This window comes from Puccinia triticina, chromosome 12A (genome assembly GCF_026914185.1).
Source record: "Puccinia triticina chromosome 12A, complete sequence".
Lineage (NCBI taxonomy): Eukaryota > Fungi > Basidiomycota > Pucciniomycetes > Pucciniales > Pucciniaceae > Puccinia > Puccinia triticina.
The window spans coordinates 2705227-2720168 of NC_070569.1; the positions used below are offsets into that span (position 1 = coordinate 2705227).

Sequence of the window (14942 nt, forward strand, 5' to 3'; positions counted from 1 at the left end):
TGTATCGTAACTGTTGTTGACGTCATTCTTACAATTTTTCAATCTAGGCTGTTTTGTTGTGGTATTCCTTGTGCTTGCGCAGCGTCGTCGTTATACTTTGTGTCGAGATTTTCTTTTTGCTTTGGTTTATTCCTCGAGGTATTTATTACATTATTATTATTAAACAATCATGTACAATAAAAGCTAATCGTATTATCTTTTTCATTATTTAAGTGTATTACTTTTTATTGAGTTCTTATTTATTTAACTGTTTCAATAAAGTATTACTTCTACCATTTTTACACTGCGAGGTAGTAAGGGGACCAGGTGGCGTCAATTCAAGAAGCCGTGCTTTTAGGCAGATAGAAATTCAAATCGAGGGCAGGGCCGGGACTTACTGCAAAGTTCTTCAACAAATCTTGAAAGGTTCCACCAAGGGCAAGTTCGAGCCCAATAAACAAGAAATCTTGTGTCTGAAAGGCAGCTTCGATTTTCACAATGAATGGGTGAGAAAGGTTTGCCAAGATGTGGGCCTCTTTCTTTAAAGTGTCATAAAGACACGATATTACACACTTGTGCTTGGGCATGACTTTGATGGCACAAGGGTGGTTGTCTATGCGACAATGGGCGACGTAAACGTCTCCCCAGGCCCCCTGCCCAAGCCTTTTTGTGAAATGAAAGTCAGGGAGTGATGGGTGTTCTGGTTGTGGCGAGGGGCTCTGAGGCCAGGTCGATTGTGCATCACTGCCGGCATATTCCAAGAAATTGACAGAGCCGCCAGCGGCTGCGGTCAAGTCCGAAGTCTGGCTTGCTGAAGCCCACAGGGAAGGGCAAGTCTGAGGCTCAGATTTAGAAGAACAGGGATGAGCCATAGAGTCAAAAAGGGTGACAATTGAGGAGTGGCTTGGGGTAGTAAACTAGTGCTTTCAGGTAATATGGCCCCAACAAGGCTTGGATGCTTTGGATGCAATTGGTTGACAGGTGGGTGGGGAGCAATACTATGACTGGAGAACTGGTGTTTCTTATAAAAAATCCACTCGTGCATTTTTGAGAGGCGTAAGGCGGGAAAAGTTTAAAGTTTTGAAGAACTTTTGCCAATGAAATGTGCCATGGCTTTTGGAAGTTTGATTGTAGCTTTTGAGAATGTGCTGTAGCTTTTGATGCTTTCGCGGCTTTTCATAAAATTTGGAGCCGCCAAATGTTTGACCATGGTATAGCAGCAAGAGTAGACTGCTTTCTCCAGTATAGCTGCCCCTCTTTTTCTGAGGGGCGGGCACGTGCCCCTTGCGCGAGGCGCAATCCTCCGAAGGGAGTACGCGGCAAAATTTGGTGTGGATCCTTTTTCACATTTGTCTGGTCTGACCAATGGTGTATCCCGTTTATTTTTGTTGGGGTTGTAGTGATTGTTTTTTGTTGAGAATCAAAGCAGAGGAAATTGTCGATAAGTTATCAATAACATCAAAGGGGCAACAAACAATTATCTAATCTAAGTTTATTAAAACCACAGATCCACCAAAAAAAAGTTCAAGGGTTTCCCCTATACACAAGCATTTCCAAAAACAAAAGAAAGGTTTTCCCCTACAAGATAAAAAAAACAAAGTACAATAATTATAAAAGACTATATATACATGAAAAGCAACTGATTTAACGAACTCCCAGCCTGTGACATGCCACAGGTGAAAAGAGACCGGCTTTAACCCGCTCAGCCTGGCACAAGTGTGAGAAGCAAAAGTCGGGGCTGTGAGGACACCAACCCGCGCAAGTGCAACGGGGGATGCCCTAGGCTCACAACCCTTGACGCACCACTGGACTCTTTATATACTTGCTCTGTCGCTCTCCAAACTCAGTAAAATGTATCTCTCTGCCTGAATCAGCCTGATTGCCTCCTCCACCTTTTTGCCCAACCCTTGATGTTGCCAAGGAACCTCCAAAAAACATCCACGCTGCTAGCACAACTTACCTGGTTATGAAACTCATTTCCATTGCCACGGCTAACCACGACACCCTTGACCAACCTGGCACTTGGTTTCTGCCGCCCTGAAAACTCCTCAATCCTCCAATCTATTCAACAAGAATAAGTTGTGATGTGACGTCGAGACTCTTTGTTGTAAATCTTTGACTTTATTTTCAACCAGTAGTAATAGAAAACTAAACAAGTAAAAATAATCAGAAATCAACAATGAGACATAAGACACAAACAACCAAGAGTGAAAAGATAAACACAACGAACTGAATAGAGATAATATCCTAGACAAGACAACTGAACACAATGACGACGACAATGATAAGAACTCAAACTAAAGAACAATTAACTAGAAACAACATGGATTTAGTCAGAGAAACAAGATTATTAAACATTAGAGATAAAAGAAACCAACGTGTTTTACTCCTAATGTGTTTACTTGAAGTTACTGCTCCTAAAACGACTTGATGTTTCCTTGACTTGAGTGAGCTGAGTTTATTCAAAGGGTGTACGAGGTTAATGTTAAGTTGAATACTTGATGTGATAGTCACTCTGTACCTGTATCGCTGATTCTCGAATCACTAGGGCTTTCGGAGTTGTGATCTTCTTGTACTTGATTCCAATCGACTCGAGTGGTTGTAAGCGAGAAAGCCGAGAGAAAAAGAAACTTCCGAGTTTGCGAGTTCAGGAACACCCAGCCTCCACAATTGCATTTACATAATGCATATCCAAAATGCATAAGTGCTCGAATTACCCTCAACAGAAGTTAACGCAACCACGCCCTTAATCATACCGCACGTTCAGTTGGCCGCTTAGCCTGACCTTGACTAATTGTAATTGTACCACTACACAGTGCTCATCAATTGCATGAGTAACATAGTCCATTGTTCAATTAAAGTTGAATCAGGCTCGCTGGCCGCACGGATTTGTTCCCAACTGATCCCCATCCGCTCATACACAACTATCCAATCAACAGACTCTCGGAGGTGCAGTCCCGACTGATCCCCAAGCTACCCCTGATCCTGTCACTTCGTCACTTGGGCACCAACGGGTGAGAAGAACGTCCACCCAGGCAACTGTTCCACCCGCAACTATGAACCAGCCCAGAAAGATCCCAGCCTCTGTCATTGACAGCCAAAAGAACAGCTTAGGATTGTTGAGCCCAGCCAGCACCACCACCCAAAAAAAAAGTGCAATGTCGGTGCGGGCACCACCACCATCACGAATTTTGGCATGGCAGTTGTTGCACAAGCCGTCAGCCTGTCATCCTCCTCTTCCACCGCGTCAACTCCCTTGGGAAGCACTTCAAACATGCCCTTGGGACTCAAAACTCCCGACGGAATTAGCAGTGTCGTTAGCAGCTCGAGCAGCTTTCCAGTCATCTCCAAAGCGGACATGATGACTGTTGGTGGAATCACTGTGTTTGACAACAAGTCAGCCAATCAATCGCCAGCTTCTCTCTAAATTCTTTTCCGCTGGTTCCCAATAGGCTAAGCAAATCCCGCTGACCTGGTGCCATTCTTCTCCAGATCTTGGCAGATATTGCATTTCATCACATTGAAATCTACGAAGCCATTTGTACGGCGTTGATAATCAATGGCCGGGCCGAATGCTTCCAAACCGTGGACAGGGTTGTCTTGGCAATATCTGCAATGTTTATCTCATTCAAGGTCTGGTAAACAAGAAGCTTGAATTATTGTTCAAAGTCAGCTTGCGCTAACCTAAATTTGGTGAAGATTCTAGCTACTCAACCGCGAACTCAAGCTTCACAGCCCAGACAGGCTCAAATCTATGATCTGCGCGCTCAGTATCTTGTCTGGCGACGGTAGTAACCTACCAATGGCCTCTAGGCCAAACTGACGCTTCTGGCGGTGAGAGTAGCCCTCCAATGTCCCTGCAGCAGCTCTGCAATGGCCTCTAACAGTTGTTGGGTGTTCTTTAGCAGCCGACTTATGGGCTTTGGGAAGAAGGTACTGCATATCTCAATGGTGGGCGCCTTCCTATAGCCTCTAAGCTCAGCTTTTCTTTTCTACATATTGGTGCTGGCGGCCCTCTAATGGTCTGTAGGCTCCTCTTCTCCCGGCAATGACAGCCTCGACATGTACTCTTGAACGTGTCGCTCTACCACCTCCAGGATCCCACTGGTTCAAAAGAACTGCCGTCAAGCAGTGGCCTCTAAACAGAATATGCCGCCTCAACTGGTGGCATGGGCTCTTCAATGCCATAAGCCGCGCTTACGGTGGCAGTGGCACTTCTCTGATGTACTCTATGCTGGGTGTGTCGCTGCTTGAACCTTACTGTTTCATTCAGTCAGTTTGTTTTAAGTACTGTTTATTTAACTTGAAATGCCAAATGGGCATTGGGATTCATGAAGCTTTTTTCCATGTCAATGATGGGAAAAAGTTCCAGAAACCACAAATTTTTGGAGAATATTATGAGTACTGGATAAGTTTTACTAAATATTTCTCCTGACAAAGTGGGGTTGACAAAATATCTCTCCCAAGATTGGGTCTTCAAATTGATTTGCTCAACAAATTTTCATGTATAATATTTTTGAAACTATTCTATAAGCCACTTCCAGTTATTCCTGAGATATTCTCAGACAATCTAATTGCAAGCATCTTGGGAGAATGCTTTATCAAATTATTGGAAATATCCCTGGATCTGTGACTGGTTCCTCTTAACATTGGCACTGAATTTAGATTTCAAAATAATTTTTTGCACCTATGGTGTATGGTTGCTTGTGTTTAATGGCTGTTTCAGGTCCACCCAAGCACACAGATTTTTTTTTGCACAGTCACTTTGGATGATGCACAATGACTGTGCATTGAAGCTTGGTCAAACCACATTTCAACAAAGGCTTAAGTAAGACCGCAAGTTATCCTGTCAGATTTGAGCAGACCAGCAATGCAACATTGAAAGTTGGGGGAAGCTTGAATAGGTTTAAGATGCTGTGGGGGTTGGGGTAATGGGGTTGCTCCAACAAATACCCTTGAAAGTGCAGCGGCGTAGCCGCCTTGGAATCTAGTTGGAATAAAAGAGAAAAGAGACTTCTCAAGAAAAAAAAGATGTCAAGGTCAACAATATTCAGGTTTACTTTGCCTTCACACGACTGCTTGTTCTGCAATTTGGTACCACCACTGCTGGTTTAACATATTGTGTTTTCCAAATAGCTTGAAACAAGATGGTTTTTTATTTTTTATTTTATGCATTTATTCCAAGTGGCCAGATTAACTTCTGGCTGAAGTATCCCACCACCCTCATATCCCTTACAGCTTGTGTAACGGGTCTGGTTCTTGGTCCCTCCGTTGGGGTGGAGGGCAGTGTCCGTTTGCATTGGTACTGGGTGGGCTAGGTCAACAATGAGCTCCGGTTCAGAATCTGAACTCGGTTTTTACTGGACCCTGCTTCAAGATCATCCTCCAGAGGATGATGGCTTTGAGTTCTGGGCTGCGTCTGACACCTGTCAACTCAAAACTTGGACTGGATATGAAAAATATGCAATCTTCATGGATCCACCAAAAAAAAAAAAAAGAAAGGTTCCAAGCTTTACGGAAAAGAAAATACATGACAGGTGTAGCTGCTGCGGAGGCGTTCTCACTTTGAGTTGCACTGATTTTTGCTTGATGAGCGGGCTGGCGGAGTTTCAACATTAGCTTTATGGCTGCTTGACAAGTCAATTTGTCTGGAGGGAGAGGATCTTCCCAGTTTTCTTTGTTGAAAGGGGAGACATTCGCTGGAGCCAATCAACCACTGTTCCTTCGGACAACTTTTAGATAAATCAGCAAGGTGGTGAGGCAGGCTTGCGAGAGCCAGTCTTGAAAGTGCTGTAGGTAGCTCAAAATCAAGGAATCCAAGGAGGTCAAGAAAACAATGAAGACCAAAAAGATCAAAGAAAAAACCTTCAAAAAACCTGTCCACCTCCAAGACAGTCCTGGTAATCTTAGAGAAAAAATACAAGGACATGGAATGCTTGAATAACAGGCAAACCAAATGCTCAGACAATTAGGGTTCTCAAAGTTGAAAACATACAAATGTGACATACTGCCATACACACCTTTTTTGCAGGGAAGCGTTTGAAAGCCCCTGCAAATAAAGTTGTATGTTTGCATGACATATGCCGCTATGTTGCAACTTTGAGAACCCTCAATGACAAAATCAAATGCTTTGATTTCCTAAGACTGTCCCATAAGCCATAAACCATTATAAGTGTATACTTATTACTATGGCTTTCACATATTGGTTACAAGGGTGGGTCCGTATTTTGGAGGCCAAAAAAATAAATTTTTTAGCCCATGCAACTATAGATTCTACTAGGTCTGAAACATTTGAAAATGTGGTCACCTTGTGTTTTGGGTCCATAGGGCTAAGGATCATAAGGCCCACATCTGAAATGTTGTTTTTGCGGGCAGGGTAGAGTTGGTGACGGTCTATGCTGTGCGCAACTGTAGCCACTCAATTGTTGCATTTTGTTACAGATAGGATATTCAATCTGGCATATTATCAGAAATTCCAAAAATGGATCTTCAGAGAAATGGAATGTCCTTAAGGATTCCTTCAATCAGTTTTGGAGTTTAGGCCTAAAACAACAGATGAGGGTGCACATCAGTACTGCCAAAAAAAGCTTTCAATCTTTGTATCTATGCAGCTGGGTGTGTATATAGTTAGTAGCAAAAGATGTGATATTCAAATGGATAGTAAAACCAAACAAGAATAGCTTTACAATTGTGAAATTGACCTTTAGCTCTGGTTCTGCTGAAAAGAAAAAGATGAATATTGATGCATCTTTCAATTTAATGTCAACCAGAATTGCCAAAACATCTATCACTGTTTCCATCTCTTCACAATTCTCTGTCAAAGACCCTAGCACCCCTGTCTTTAGAGACCTTTTTCTGATTCTGTCACCATTTGTGACTCCCTTATATTTAGCCCATCTCCTCCTTCTTGCATCCGTTATCAGACTCCAATTCATCCCTTGGGTATTTCTAAAACACACCTGTTCTACAAGCACCTTAAAATACCCCTGCATCTACAGACCATGTTGATAATCACCCCAGACGGCACTTGAATATTCCTCAGAGCTTGCGAGGCCCCTCTGTTTTTTCTTTGGGATTAATATCCTATTGGAAGAATTCCCGCAGGATCTACGCCCCCCGTACAGAGTAAAATTTCACAGATCTAAACCTTACTGGCTGGTGAAAAGTGACTGAGATCAAGTTCTCACCAGCCAGTAAGGTTTAACCTGGCCTTGCAGATCTGGCTTTTTAGCTCATGGGAAGTCATCCATTATCCTCACCTGGAAGCATAGAAATATTATTTAGTATCATCCTTTGTGTCTCACAACAAACTATTATTGGCAGTCACAGGTGTAGATAGAAGAGACTTCATCTCTTGGCATCACAAAAGCTGACAGTGCTAGTAAAATTTCCCATAGCAATTAAATTGATCCCAGGTGCTTTATTCTTGCACCATCTCAACTCCCAGAGCCACACCCCAGACCCCATTGCCCCATGCCTCTTCCCTCATTGATTCTGGGGCCACCCACAATTTCCTGCGTGAATTATTTGCCTCCGCCATGGGGATGCATAATAATGCCACCACCTCAATTCAGACTGTCTCTTTTTTGATGAAAGTTCTACATCCAAAGTGGCATATGACATTGACCTGACCCTGAAGAAGGGGCCCCCAACCCTCAAGATTTATCATCACCTAGATGAAAGAAAACCAAAATGGCATCCTTGGCATGCTATGAATCTGAAGAAACAAACACCACATTGAATTGACCACCCAAACATTCCTCTCCAACCCCTCCAACATTTCAACTGCCACAGCAGTTTCATCAATTCCAAAAAACACCCCAACCAAAGAGGCAGGGAAAAAAAGGCAGTTTGACAAGGGGATGTGTGCTATTAAAATTTTAATGCCCCCACAATGTAATTTTGATAACCTGCCATCCACCACATCACCCAAAACTGTTAGCAAGCGTTTTTATCCCTTCGATAGCACACCACACCCCAACACTGGCATGACTACCGCTATAGCAGTATTTTACACTTGGGAAACGTCCTTAAAAGAGCAAAATAGGCCCAAGGGGAAAGATAGGAAAAGTGACAAGGTGTCAGGGCGGGTCTCTATAGTGACGCCGCCGTTAATGGAAACCTTAGAGATAACTAAGGTTCAAGCTGATCTCAGCTGTTAGCTGGAGCTTGAATTGGCCGCAGCACAAGGAGTAAAAGCCGCGCCTCCTTCTGGAGGGGCTGGTTGAGCAAATGCAATCTGAGTCCACGGACTCATTGAAAAGTCCTTCCTAGGATGGGAGAGAGGGAAGGGGGAAAGGAAAAGGCCCAACTTACCTAGTAGAAAAGGAAAGTCAGAGTCGCGAGGAAAGAGGTGAAATAAGGAAAAGGGATCAAATAAGAGCCCCAATTGTTGTGTTTGGTGTATTGGTTGAAAGCAACAATGTAGGTGGGCGTGGTAACTGATCTGGGGCCTATTCCTTTTGGAATAGCCCTCAGTACTTTACTTATAGGCCGTCCTAGACTGGCTGGCTTGTGGGACGCCATTGGTTGGACGGTGTTTGGGAAGAACTTTGTGAGAAGCCCTTGGACAATGCACACAAGATGCCCTCGTCGAGAAAAGACATTTGATGGCATCTCAGGGTATTTTCCTGGAAACCTCTACTACAAAAGACTTCGGGATGAGAGCTTATCAACAACTTCTCAGCCAAAGGTATCAACACTTAGAAGTTCCGGCGTTGCCTTCTCTTGGGGTTGCGTGAGCTCCAGGGTCGCCTGCGGCGGCACGTAGTATGCCTTCTATCGCGGCGGCCCGTAGTATGTCAGTATCTGCGCCTTCTGGGCTAGCAGGTGGCTGACACAAGGTATTAGGGGGGTTCACAATAGGATAAAAATAAAACTTGAGAGTCAATTTTAAGGCCTTTATCAACAACTTTTCAAAAATATGGCAGGATGTACAGGATTAGGTGTCCCCTGGCAATCAGAGGAACTTCTTCATTTTTTAAAAAATTGTCTGTAAAGGCCTTAAAATTGGCTCTAAAGTTTTATTTTTATCCTATTGTGAACCCCCCTATTGTGTGTGTAGACACATTAGCGCTCCTGCAATGTGAGTTTGATAAAAATAATCTGCAAAGCTTCTCCAAAAAAGCTTGCAAGCCTCTTTCCTTCCTAGAATAGTGCACTGCTAAGACATTGTGTTTGATGTTGGCCAAACTAGCGGCGGAGGGAAAAGTCACCATGGTGACCCAGACCGCCAAGGAAGTGGTTCAATAGTGTTACCAATGATAAACCAACATTTTATGGAAAACAAGCGCCATAATACTGGACTGTTGACAGGAATGGGGGCGGGCAAGTAGTTGAGGCAAAGAAATATTATTTTAAAATTCTGGGGAGGGCCTTCACTTGCTTGAATGCCTCCCTTTTATTCCGTATTAGCTATAGGAGGTGGCAACAAATGTCTGCTAGATTGTGTTGCCTGGTTCCAAGTATCTTGTTGTCTTGGCCGGATTTTGGTGGAAGATACTACAGGATCTCTGGCCACTCAGTCTTGTCCAGGCTTTGAGGGTAATGGGCATATTGGGTGATTGGCTGGATTGGCAGATCTGCTTTCAAAAATTTTAGGGCCTGTACCATGGGCTTCAGTTTTGCAAAATTTCTACCTTGATTTTCCTCTACACAAAGATTGAAAGCAAGAGGAGGGTTCAACTGTTGGAATTATTCAATTTTGGGCTCAAGACTGCATTCTGAATTTATGGTGATGTTCAGTTTTAGTTCTAAGAATTTTTTAGCAAGCTCAATTGGGAAAATTTGAATTTTCTTGCCCTAGTACAGGCCCTTAGAAGGGTAGTCTGCATGTTCTCTATACATGTGGTCCCTTCTCATTTTTCCTGTGAAGAGATCAAGGTGGCTTATAATATTTCTCCTAGTCAATCAGCAATCCAGATACCAATTCACTGAAGGCTATCCAGGCCAGGACTAGAAAAGAGCCACCAAGTGCTCTCTAGCTACACAGTAGCACTTGAGATTGTTGTTTGTAGGCCAAGAGGTATTCACCAGACCTCTTGGCCCCTAATCTGGGCAGCAGACTGCAGGTGGTGTTGGTAGATTGCCCCACTCCCCAGACCCCTTGGCTCCTGATCTAGGTGCAAGATCAAGTGCTCTAGTTGCTCCAAATGACCTATTAGCAGGGTTCAACAAGAAATTACAAGAGGTAGCAGCCAGAAATCTACAGATGTAGAGAAGAAAGTGAGAGGGTGAGCTTTTTCCCACTGGGTCTTTTAACACTGCCCAGGGACAGAATGCAGAGCCAAAACAGGAGGAATTTTTTCTTATTTTTCATTTTCTGAAGATTGATTGAAACAGAAAAGCGGGAGGCGTGAGAATTCAAGGAGGTATAATTTATGAGCTGTGAAGGGGGGATTTCCATGTAAATAGCCTATCACCTACATTTCACAGCCCACAAACTCATATGTGGTGTTCAAAATTGCAGAAGATGTTTTTACATAAAATCATAAACTGCAATTTTGGCTGGGAGATGTCACTTTTTGTTTCATGCACGCTGAAATCTCCCAGCCAAAATTGGCTTTATGATTTTATGTAAACCATGACATATGCAATTTTGAACAACATAATAGTTTGAGAGGCTTTGAATCCAGGCAGCTTCCTGCAATCTGCCACCTTAGTGGAGGACTTCCCGTCAATCTGGGATTTCAGATCTGACCCCCCAGATTTCAGATTTTTGGTAGGTCCACGGGGGAACCTGAGCTCTAGAAATATTCGAAGGTCTTTAAGCATCCTAGATCTCCTTTCAGCCATTTCCGCATCAAGTGAACACCAATCAATGGCGCAAAATAGCACGGCAAGAACTCAAACTCAAATGGACCCACCCGAAGTTCAAACAACTAACCCAAGGAGTGCTGCTTCCTCTGCTTCTTGGTTTCAACAAACAGCTCGTAGCTGCTGGAAATGACGCCAAATGAGATGTTGTTGGTGCTGTCCATGGTGTATTAAGGATGAGTGTTGGCCGGAATCAGGGTTGTCCATTGATCCAACAAGCACACATTGATTGAGTAGTCTTTGGAGCCAAGATGTTGGGGTGAGTTGATTGGAGTGAGGGCTTGGCCTCTGGTGATGCGCCAAGGCTAGATATATTGCAGTGACTTATAAATCTGAGGAGTGCAAGTGACGGAACAAACAATCTGGCGCAATCTGGAACTCTGGAATCTGAAAATCCAGATCTGACTCTGGAAGGCCTTCCAGATCTGACTCTAGAAGGCCTTCCAGATTGACGGGAAGTCCTCCAGTATCCAGAACCCCCAGGAACCCAGAAACCCAGACCTCAGACTCTTTCTTCCTCTCCATAAACCAGACCTTAACAAATAAATTTGAACAACCTGAAAATGAAGAAAAGAAGATGGGGGAAAATATTAATGATAGATTGATCAAGTGGCTATGAGGATCTGTTTTTAGAAGGGTAATAAAAAAGGTGCTGAAAAAAAAGGGTCAGCCTAAATGCACTCCAAACTTTTACTTTGTACACTCCACATTTTTGGCTTTGGGGGGCCAGCACTCCAAAAAAGTTGGAGTGCCTTGGTTTTGTACTCCCAAAAAATGGAGTCCCCAGATGGGCACTCCATGCTTATTGGAGTACACAACTGGGGACTCCAGAATTGACCAAAATAGGGGAGCACTCCAAAAAAAATGGAGTGCAAGTCCAAGCACTCCACCTTTTCTAGAGATAGTCATTCGGTACCCGCGGCGGGTACCTAGTACGGCTTCGCGGGTACCCCCTTGCACCCGCCTTGCACCCGCACAGTGGTGCCGGGTGTGGTACTAGGTACTGGGTTTTGGCCGGAAAGCGGTGCGGTACCCGGGTACTGCCTACAAGTACCTCCCACCCCCCGGGGGATTGAGAGCCTGGACTTGGTAGATCCAGCTTGGCGAAGGCCTCTCAGCAAGCTGGGAGGATTCCTCTCGGCGTATCCAGCTCGCCAAGGGGACTCCAGCTTGGCAAGGGATGTCCACCGGGCATGCTGGACGCATGTCCAGCTTGCTGGGTGGACTTGCCTCTTTGACCAGAGCCATTCCTCCGGTCGAGATGGCAGGCCTCCCGCGGTGCACGTCGACCAGCCACGAAGAATTCAACTGGAGCGCCATCCCAGCCGATCCTAATCCGTTTGCCTTCCTCATCAACCTTGTTTCTCCGCGGTAATTCATACCGCTCTCCAAAATGGCAGCCACCTTCATGCTTGTCTTTCTCATCTTCCATCTGCTCATTGCTGTTTTCTGTGTCGCCCTCTTGCTGCTGCCCTGCCTTCGGGGCATGAAGCAATCCCATTGGTTTTTCCAGAGACTATACATCAAAGATCACACGGGCCCAAATGGTAAAACTTGACGCTTCAACCAAATACACAATCACACATCTTCAGCTTCCTACTTTTAACTGCCTTTGGCTGGGCTTTTTTTTCTGTTCAAGTTTCCAAGACCCCGTTGATCTGGGTCAATGCCGGGATTGTGATGACCACGCCTCCAATTGGATGGATCAATTCCTCTGGTCAGAGGTGTGTATTCCTCCTCAACCGGAGGGATTCCTCCGGTGTGGAGTTCTGGTGCGTACTCAGGGTCAAGACACTAGGAACAAGGCCTCAAGATCATCAAGACCTTCAATACCCGGTGGGCGGCGCGAGCAACATCCTCAAGATCTTTCCAGGCTCCTGTTCTCATTTCTCTCTCTCTCTTTTCCTTCCTTTCTTTTCCTTTCCTTTTCTTTTCTTTTCTTTTTGTTGGTTGTTTTGTCTTTGACTCCTCTTTCTTGTTATTATTTCCTTACATATGTTTTTCTTTTTTTTTATGTTTCTTCCTTGCGCGCGTTGGATGGATGAGTTGGTGGTGGGTTTGTTTTGGTTTTGTTTGTTTCCTCGACCTCTGTTGCTGTTTTGTCTCTTTGGTTGTTCTCTTTCTTCCTCTGCTCATCTTAGTTGTAGGGGCGCGGCGGGCACAAGGGCTCGTCGCGCGGCATGTCGCGGCCTGAATCCAAGTTCAGTTGAACTTGGAGGAAGGATCCGCATGGTATCCACCTCTGAACCACAAGGAGTATCATCAATTCTGAGTTTTTTTGAGTTTATTGATCCCGGATCGTGTCGATCCTTCCCCGCATACTTCTGAGTTTTGAGTACCCGAGCCTTCTGAGTTTCGATCCTTCTGATCCTTCCCAATATCCCGACGAACGCGCCGGCTTCCCTCCGAGTTCCTCTTTCCTGATCTTTTCTGACCAACCAAAACCGCCGAGGGTATTCCATCCCCTCGTTCCCTCTCACCAAAAAAAAATCCCCCCCCAACCGCTATCACTTTGTTCGAATTTTCCCAATACCTTTTGCAGGACCACCAAAGAGGGCAGCACTCAGCACCATCCCCTCCACCGACTGCCTCGGCTCAGACCCGACAGGAGTCCACATTTGGTCCCCCGAGCCGGGATCGAACCAGCGACCTCAAGATTTACAGTCTCGCCTCAGGATTTCAAGACGGACTGGTGGTCTTAGGCTGGATTCTTTATTTCTTTCTCTTTTTCTTTTAGGCGATTCTCAATTACCTGAAGAGGTTTCAGGATCCGCGTTTCAGGATCAAGATTGGAAGGAGACTTTTTTTTTTTTTCTCTTTTTAGGACGTCAGCCGTGGGGCATAGGGGAGACAAAAGTAAGTCCCCTCCATAGTAGCACCTCCGGGCATCTCTACACGTCGTCGAAAGCATTACCTGCCACGCTGTGAGCCGCAATCTGTCCGCCGTTTTTCGTTCTCCAGTCTGAAGATCCATCGGAGCGTCATGGCCGAAACCAACGTTGTTGAATCCGTCAAGATCAAGCCGCCGCACGGCAAGAGCCTAAAGTTCGATGGAACGAATGTAGAGAGGTTTCTGAGCCAGTATCAGGTGGCGGCTCGTTTGGACAAGGCCTCGGGAAGAGACATGGTCAAACAGCTCTTTTTTTTTGTGGATGATAGCTTGCTGGACGTACTAGAGACTCTGGACGGCTACGACCCCCCGGACTGGCCCAAGTTAAAGGCTTCGATGCTGTCGTACTGGGAGGATATCGACGCGGCTAAATTTACTACAAGTGATATTAAATCCCTCAAGGACAGTTGGTCGGCTAGGGGAGGAGTTTCTTCAGTCTCTGACTACCAGACTTTCCGTAAAGAATGGGAGCCGGTACAGTCTTACCTAGTCGCTAAAGGTCATATTGAGTCCGTCGAGGAGATTCGGAACGACTATTATCAGTCGTTTTTGGCCGGTGTCCAGGAGAGAATCAGGGATCAGCTTTTCAAGGACGAGACGATGATCACTACGTCGGACAGGCGCTTCAAGCTTCCCAAATTTGATGTGCTTAAGAAGACAATAAACAAGGTGATGAAGAGGCAAACGGCCTTGATTTTCGAGGATCCAAAAGCCTCCAAGCCAGTAGCTTCAACGACGATCAAGGAGTCCAACAAAGTGATGAGGAAGATGGGAACGGATAGGCGCGCCAAGGACGTGCCTCAAGCGGACAAGCCCACTCCCACTATGGACGACTTGACAAGGATGTTTGAAGCTTTCGAGCAGAAACTGGAGCAGAAGCTAGCCGCCGGCCCCAATCGCCCCAATCCAACAGCAAGTCGACGGCCTCCCATGGTCTGTTACTACTGTCATCGCGAGGGCCACGGTACCGCTCGCTGTTTTGAGCTGCAGAAGGACAAAGAAGAAAAATTAGTCGAACAGAGGGGCACAAATTTTTTCTTACCCAATGGGGCTCATATCCCATGGGATTCCAGTCGACCGATTCGCCATGTAGTGGCTTCATTCCCGACCCCGCGCGTTAATCAAGCGGCGGTGGATCCCCCTGCAGATTTTAAGGTCGGGTGCGGTTCTCTTCAACCATGGTACCCCCCGGCAGTTTTGTCTCAGTCTTCTGCAGGAGCCTATGAAGCGGATCCGGCCGGGAAGAAGCGACACGAGG

The 14942-nt window shown here is 45.3% G+C and overlaps 1 protein-coding gene across 1 annotated transcript; it reads left to right on the forward strand.

Moving 5' to 3' along the window:
* Positions 1–3175: 3175 nt before the first annotated feature.
* On the forward strand, positions 3176–3802 carry PtA15_12A235 (uncharacterized protein; the record flags this gene model as incomplete). The annotated part of the gene is made up of 3 exons (XM_053161823.1): positions 3176–3346; positions 3472–3612; positions 3686–3802. The coding sequence occupies 3 exons, from the start codon at positions 3176–3178 to the stop codon at positions 3800–3802; spliced, it is 429 nt and encodes a 142-aa protein (XP_053025802.1).
* Between the last annotated feature and the right edge of the window lie 11140 nt (positions 3803–14942).